Below are 7,392 nucleotides of genomic sequence, written 5' to 3'. Positions count from 1 at the left end.
AAAATAACATTGCACTGCATCCTTAAGAATAAGATGGTGATTCTCTTGCTGATCATCATCATCCTTAAGATGAATATGATTACAAAGATACTAATAAAATGTTTTTGTTTCCTTCAATTTTTTCCCTAAATTCCCTACCATCGTCTAGTTTTGTGTGTTTGGTTCAGATAAAAAATGATGCAGGAGTTTTGCACACAGCATACCCCACAATTGGACATAAGTCTGCAGTAAACTGTTGAAAGAACTGATTCTGACAACACTTCTGTCTTATTCAACTATGACTTGTCATTCAAAAGCTTTAGTGGACAGCAATTTGTCAGTGCAAATGAACACCATTTTTTCTGTAAGCACCTAGGGACCATCTTTGAGTTGTTTATGAAATTCTTAAACTTAAAGATTAAGATTTTATGTAGCTTTACTGTTGGAGTAATCGAAGTGGCAGTTTTTACCCAAACAATTGTATGGTCCACTTTAAGTTCTTGAGGATAATACCACTACAGAAAAAATTGCTAAAGTTCTTCAGATTATACTCCAACAGTATAATCATGACTAGAATACTCCAACATCGTAAATTATAGATGACTAGAATCTGAAACAGCAAAAGAAGTACCATGCTTATACACTTCACTTTACTCCTTGAAAGGATAAAAATCAATCTATTTTATGACAGAACGGATTACAGATAGCACATAGTTATCAGTATCCTTAATTGAGAGCTACAAAGAATCATGTTTTCTAACAGTTGAAATTTTAATGTTTTTGCTAAGAAAAAGCTTCTACTTCATGCAAAAATAGAGGCAGTCAAACGATATGATGATATTCAGGTAAACAGATTAATCATGATGATATTTATTAAGAATTTATTCATGAACTTAACTGTAAAATCATAATATTTATAAACTCCTATATAGTCATTCTGGCTGATAAGGTGCAAAAACAAGAGGCTTGTGCTAGTTGCGAAGCTCTACTTACCAGGACCAATCAGTGATCTTCGTAATTTTCTTGAAAAGAATCTTTTGTACATGAAAAAGGACCAATTAACTGTTGAGATCAGGAGAGAAACATTTAACAGCTTATTTCATCTAGAAAAAAATTAGAGTCACTAAAATCATCTTTTGAAATTTGAACAAATTAAATTCCTTTCCCCCCTGGTCTTTGCAAGAACTTCACAGCCAACCTATGAACAATTGAGATCAGATGGCTTGGATCTAAAACAGTAAAATCTGTTCACTATCCATTGCCCCTGACTATTTTGAACTTCTCCAGCACACATTTTCCTTCTTTGTACTTTTGTGTTTCCTCGTAAGCTTTAACATATTTCCAGCCAAGTTCCTCTCCACAATCAGAGCAATACACATCAGCCACTGTGTGAAGACCAGTGATAAGCTGCCTATCCTCTTTAGGACCCAAATCAATGTTCATTGCGTGAGAGAATAAAAAGGCTCTACCATTGGTTGCCTGTTACATAACTCTTGAAAATCCGAGGTTAAAAAGGAACTTCAAAGAACATAAAAACAAAAACTCTGACAAGTTTGAAGGAAATTGAAAATGCTAAAAACTTTAAGTGAATTCGCTTCACTATAGATCAGGTTAATTTCAGGCCGTGTTTGAAAGGTTTTTGACATGATTAATAGGGGTATATGAATCTTAATCTTTAGCTCAACAACTAGATTAGAAGGTTTTTCTGTTTATTCTATGATTCTTTTAACATCTCAAGTGAATAATCTCATTAGTAATTAGTAGTTTCAACGGCTGATTAGTTGAAATTTAGAACCAACAGATCCTATTCTGATTGGTTCAAATGAATAATCCATTTCAATCTAGAAATCTAGCATAAAAATGAGAAAATTCCAAAAATGCAAGAGAAAGTTCACCTGGAAATCTTTGGAAACAATATCGTCATGGAAAGCAACAAGGTTCTGGCACCTAAAGCAGCAGTATGCCCGTGATCCCATCAACTCCGCCATTGATGTATTTGCCTGCCACTTTTGCTCCTACTCATAAATAAAAGTGCAAAAGGAAAGCTTGGTCAAAGACTCAATAATAGAAAAGTGACCAAACAATAGAAGTCTCAAGCCTATCTCACCAACGAGTGACAATGGCTATGATTTGTCAAATGGGTATCAAACAGTGTCTACATGGCTGATTGAAGTGCAAGATACGTACCTAACCAAACCATGTGACGTCAATCACGATGAAACATTTTGAAGAAAAGAATATGTCTAAGAGGGTAATTGATTAACGCAGATTCGAAAGGACTTTGATAATTAAGAGTTTTGTTTAAATAAAAGGTGTCGATTGTGATGGCAGAGGAAATGTACTAAAATAGTTTGGTAAGAAAGTGATGCAATTCTTTAACAAATGTTTGTGTGTTGCTTGAAAAGCAACGTTTTCCCTTTATCATACACACATGAGAGAAGAAAAGCATACATACAACAAAATGTAAAACTAGAATCAATGCAAACAAAGATTCCTCTGAAAATGTCACCGATTTATTAAGGAGTTGGATATTCTATTAACGTGTTTGCATTCACCATATTCTAAGTTGAAGTAAAACTTACATTTGCCCTTATGTTGGGTGCTTGTTGGTTTATGCATTACTTATGCTTTAAAGTTGGGTATACCAACATGTTTTATAAAACAGAAGTGTAACTTTTTATTCTCTAATTTTTAGAAACATAATCAAGGTTCTTATATTATTTTATTCATAAATTTGATCTTTAAATTTTAAAATCATATGAACATAGTTCTATCGAACTCTAAAATATGAAGTGAACTATTAAAGAGAAAAAAAACTGAATTGTTTTAAAATTTGAGTCAAAATCACTTCCAAAAAAAGGATAGAAACTTTGATAATTTCTTGGGGTGTTAAGTGAATCACTCAGCATTAAATATCGTTTCATCAATGAAGGAGGGGCCAGATAACAAAAAAAAAATCCCCTCTTTTCAAAACTCACAGATTAAGAAATTTTGTTAAATCATAGAAGAGTGTGTTTTTATATACCAAAACAAAAAACTTTCCACTTCCTAATTTCTTAACCAAATTTGCCTTGAAGAAACACTGGTTTTCTTTTAAACAGAAAATAGAGTACTTTATGTGATTGTATTTGTTTGTGGTTATTTTGGGGAATGGAAGAAGACTAATTAAGCAAAAATGGTGGTATGCAAAGCTGGAATGGTGAAAAATATACTAAAATAGCAAAGGGTCTCCCTGAGAATGTGTCTTCTAGAACTATAAAATTTCTTGAGAGACGCATCTCCTACATTGTGCTAAAGAGAGATTGAGAAATGTCTCCAAAACAAGGAAAAAGTAGGTTGAGGGTAAGGACACTCACTAAAAAGAGCCACATCCAATATACAAAGTACAGTTCAGATCACAACACAAACTTTACAGTGAAACAATTTCGACAAGGGTTTAAAAAGAGGTGAATTAACAAGCTCAAAATCACCGAACAGCCAGTTTCTTCTTGGCCATCCATCTCCTTCTGGTGGATTCCAGTGCCTCCAACTTTATTTTGTTGAGTTCATCAATCCAATGCTGGTAGTGTGACTCAATTACAGCAAGTTCAAACTGTAGCTCAGGATCAATCTCCTCTACTGGTGAAGAAGACACATAAGAACAACAACTTCTTGGGCTCCCAACATTAGAAGATGTTCCAAGAACTGACTCCGAGTTCTTTGGGTATTCATTTATCACAACTTCTTCCCCACCACAATAATCTTCTGGTTGCAATTTACAGTCCTCAAAATATGCATCCCCCAGCTCAAGTTCAGAGATGTAGCCACTACTTAGGCATTTAGAGCTTGCATCAACATTGGAATCATTATAATTTTCATCTTTAATGGAAGCATTTTCAGCAACTACCTCGGAAGGTTCAGATCTTTGTGAATTATAATCACCCTCAAAAGTAGCCTTATCACCATTTTCTATAAAGCTGCTCTTCTCGGGGGCCACAAAATCTTCTTCGGTGGCTGTATGAGATAAGCCATCCTCCTCAATAACCAAATCGGAGGGAACACTCGCTAGGGTGGAACTCCATGGCCATCCCATGAAGCTTTGGACATCTATATTAGGACTTATTTCTCCACGCATGCAACGATCATGTGAAGGATTCCACCAACAGAGAAGTTTCATTAGCAAGTAATCAATAAGCTCAGCTATGAAAGGTACATCATGATCTGCCAACTCCAAATGTTCAACCATCTCTGTGGCCACAGAGACTGCGGTATCTGAATCAAGGTAAAAGAGAAAATGTATATTCCTTACTCGACCTGCTAGTAACACAACAAACACCTTTCAGTATCAACTTTCATGGCACAGGAAAGCATGTCAAAAACTAATCCAGATGTTCTCTACATCCCCGCTCCTCCTTGAAACAAAAGTAGCATAAGGTGAAGGAGAAGGACGGAGAAAATACTCACCACATGTATCAGCAATACGCAAGGTTAATGATACCGAGTTATCATCATTTTTAGTCCCTTTCAACCGAAACTCATTGTTATTATTTGCCCTCTGGACTTCAAAAACAGGACAATATTGGTTTTCCTGGTTGCCTTCAGAATAGATATTCATAGAAAACTGTTTGTAGTCACCATCCAAGTCCATAGATTGAGAACCAGACTTGAATGAGTATGCTCTCAGAGTTCTTCTAGGTGGTTGTAAAGGATAAAAGACGGGATCCTTTGAATTCTCAACTTGTAGAAATGGGTCTTTCAGAAGCTCCTCTGCTGACAATCTCTCAGATGCTGGAACCAAACATTTCTCAATAAACTCCTTAATTTGAGGATCACTCACCTTATTAAGGGAAGCGGGTTTGATTCCCTGCAATGACATGCATCACAATACAGAATAGATATAAGTTAAATTGTTCTTATAATAAGTTAAAGTGATAAGGATATACCAATAACTTATTTACTCACTGAGGTAACTTTCTTAAAGATTTGAGCTGGATTTTTGCATTCGGAATAGGGATACTCAAAAGTAACCATCTCCAATATGCACATCCCAAAAGAATAGATGTCAACCAGTTCTGTGTATGACTCTTCATATAGTTCTGGAGCCATAAACTCAGGAGTCCCTTTTTTAAAATAGAGAAACAACAAACAAAAGCATAGCTCAGTGCCATTGGAACCAATATGATAAAAACATCACATTTAAGGAAGTAATATGTTACCAATAACACTTTGGGCAGTTGGTTGCTGCATGACAATTGCCAAACCAAGGTCTCCTATCTTAACTTCACCCTGGTTTCCATTCACAAAGATGTTGTCACATTTCAAGTCTCTATGAATAATGGGTGGCCTGTGACTGTGAAGATATAGTAAGCCATGAAGAATCTGCCTGGCCCAACCTTTTATAGCTTTCATTTCAACATATTTATGCTTCTTGCGATATCTGTCAATCAAAGGTGTACAAAAATTTCATCATATGTGCATGTTACAACCAAATAATATAAAGGAAAGGGTACAAAAATCAGGAGAACCTACTGCCGTAAATTTCCTGATGTGAAGAGTTCAGTAATCATGTTAACAGTTTTCTGCTTATCATCAATCCAAGAATCACAGAACTTAATGATATTGTCATGTTTCAAAGACTTTAAAAGATTAACTTCAGAATAAAGTTTCGCAAGATCATCTACTGAATGCAAGAGGCCATCAATCTTAACTTGGTTCCAAGCAACTTCAATTCCATCAACTTCATCAAAGCCCCTATAACTGCAAAAAGGAAAGAGATTAAATAGCATGCTTTCCCGAGTAAAAACTGCCAATAACAACCCAAAATGTTATTGAATAATGAATTTCCTCAAGAAATTATTCATAGCAAGTAAAATTCTGAATCAAATTAACCTAGAACACCAGGAATAAAATATAATAAATTAGAGTAATGAGAAAAAAGAATTATAAATAGAAAGAAAGATAGAGGAGAGAAAGATTAGGCATTAAATCTTACACAGTTTTGAAGGCACCTCTTCCCAAGATTTCAGTGTACTGAGACAAATGGAGAAAAAAATCAAATTAATAACACATAAAGAACAAGTGAATTGTAGAAAGGAAGTAAGCAAATCCCCTTGAACGATGTGGGCATATTGTAATAAGTGCTTCACAGAAAGCAAATTTTTCATAAAGAGGATTGTCCATATTATTGAATCTTAAGCATGAGATAGGTTTTACACTTCTGCATTATAAAGTAAAAGTGGAACTTAGTTTGTGAATCTCTCTTCTACAGCTGATAAGGGTAATTCATTACAGATACAAGATTAATTAATAAAATGTCATATACTATTGTTTAAACGAGAAAAACTCGGCTAATCAATATTAAATTACTATTGTTTAAAAACTAGAATATGCTACCATGATAATCCAATGCAGAATTGATTCCAAATGTGCCTACCCATCATCTGACTTCACCTAGCACATTTTCACCACCAACATAAGTAATTCAAACTCACCCTCCCTCCCCCCCAAAAAAAAGCCATAGAAAACACACCACCACAGTTCATACGCAATTATTAAACTGTAGAAGAACCACCGAAGTTGACTAAAAATGAATCCAAAAACATATAAATGAATAATGCGTGAAGGTGCTAATGTGACTCGAGTCATAATACCCTTATATACCGTCCGGTTGGATCTTTCTCCGCAAACTCATCCTCAAAATCCTGAGGCTCCCTAGTCCCGAACACATTGCCCACGGGAGGCAGTACCAAGACAGCACCAGAATTCATTTTAGAGGCTGAAACAATCAGAGCCCAACACAAATTGTTTCTTTTTTCTAATTATTAGTATATGTTTATAGGATGGGGCCTAGTTTGTGATTGGAATGGAGAAAGGTAGGAACAGAACGAAGGAGGAATCGAATGCCGACCGCAACGGGAATCGGCATTCGATGACAATGGTTTGAGGCAATGAACCTAAATCCAAAACCCAACCTTCCATGTCATAGCAAAAATTCATTCTCAAACCAAACCCACCACCTTCACCTTCCTCTCAAAGTCCATTCTTTCCACCCACCCAAGTGCCAAAACCTTCCAAAGGTTCAAAATTTACCAGATGGGTCTCCCATTATCCAATCTTCTGAAGAAAATTATCAAAAGGGATAATGAGGAAAGGTAGTTGGTAGGGAAGAGAGAGAAAATGAGGAAACTGTGGAGGCGTAAGAGAAGCGGGGAACAGACAGGTGGATGGTGAATCAGAGTGCTATTTTTGTTATGAAATTTGCGTATGGAAAGTTGGGAACTAACTAACCGAAATAATGTACATCTTCTCTGTGGAGATCAGAATCACATGATGTTTATCTTTGGGTTGATGGAAAGACAAAAAATATCACAGATGGATTCTTAGATTAAAATAACATTAAAGGTTTTGCTCTTTTTTTTAAGAAAAGCACCCAAC

The 7,392-nt window shown here is 35.5% G+C and overlaps 2 protein-coding genes across 4 annotated transcripts; both read right to left on the bottom strand.

Moving 5' to 3' along the window:
- Positions 1-968: 968 nt before the first annotated feature.
- On the bottom strand, positions 969-2,315 carry LOC137819389 (protein yippee-like At4g27745). Of its 2 annotated transcripts, none has more exons than XM_068623224.1 (3): positions 2,167-2,315; positions 1,875-1,994; positions 969-1,458 (listed from the first exon to the last, which is right to left on the bottom strand). In XM_068623224.1, exons 2-3 carry the CDS (start codon positions 1,965-1,967, stop codon positions 1,231-1,233), a joined length of 321 nt encoding a protein of 106 aa, XP_068479325.1. In that variant the 5' UTR covers positions 1,968-1,994; positions 2,167-2,315; the 3' UTR covers positions 969-1,230. The 2 variants fall into 2 exon arrangements, with proteins under 2 accessions (XP_068479325.1, XP_068479324.1); XM_068623223.1 differs by having other exon boundaries at positions 2,087-2,240.
- Positions 2,316-3,144: 829 nt separating this feature from the next.
- On the bottom strand, positions 3,145-7,392 carry LOC137819001 (probable serine/threonine-protein kinase WNK10). Of its 2 annotated transcripts, none has more exons than XM_068622691.1 (7): positions 6,609-7,392; positions 5,951-5,988; positions 5,488-5,715; positions 5,175-5,395; positions 4,921-5,078; positions 4,423-4,822; positions 3,145-4,275 (listed from the first exon to the last, which is right to left on the bottom strand). In XM_068622691.1, the coding sequence occupies exons 1-7, from the start codon at positions 6,723-6,725 to the stop codon at positions 3,446-3,448; spliced, it is 1,992 nt and encodes a 663-aa protein (XP_068478792.1). In that variant the 5' UTR covers positions 6,726-7,392; the 3' UTR covers positions 3,145-3,445. The 2 variants fall into 2 exon arrangements, with proteins under 2 accessions (XP_068478792.1, XP_068478793.1); XM_068622692.1 differs by having other exon boundaries at positions 3,145-4,272.

This window comes from Phaseolus vulgaris, chromosome 10 (genome assembly GCF_000499845.2).
Source record: "Phaseolus vulgaris cultivar G19833 chromosome 10, P. vulgaris v2.0, whole genome shotgun sequence".
NCBI lineage: Eukaryota > Viridiplantae > Streptophyta > Magnoliopsida > Fabales > Fabaceae > Phaseolus > Phaseolus vulgaris.
This window is presented reverse-complemented; position numbering and strand designations above follow the sequence as displayed.

Bases quoted from the DNA above. Each gene is read 5' to 3' on its own strand.
- LOC137819389 (XM_068623224.1), bottom strand. From the start codon at position 1,967: ATGGCGGAGTTGATGGGATCACGGGCATACTGCTGCTTTAGGTGCCAG. The intron at 1,459-1,874 runs GTGAACTTTCTC...GTTATGTAACAG, and splicing joins TTGTTTCCAAAGATTTCCAG to GCAACCAATGGTAGAGCCTT.
- LOC137819001 (XM_068622691.1), bottom strand. From the start codon at position 6,725: ATGAATTCTGGTGCTGTCTTGGTACTGCCTCCCGTGGGCAATGTGTTC. The intron at 5,716-5,950 runs GTAAGATTTAAT...TCCTTTTTGCAG, and splicing joins AGAGGTGCCTTCAAAACTGT to TTATAGGGGCTTTGATGAAG. The intron at 4,276-4,422 runs GTGAGTATTTTC...TTGTGTTACTAG, and splicing joins GCGTATTGCTGATACATGTG to CAGGTCGAGTAAGGAATATA.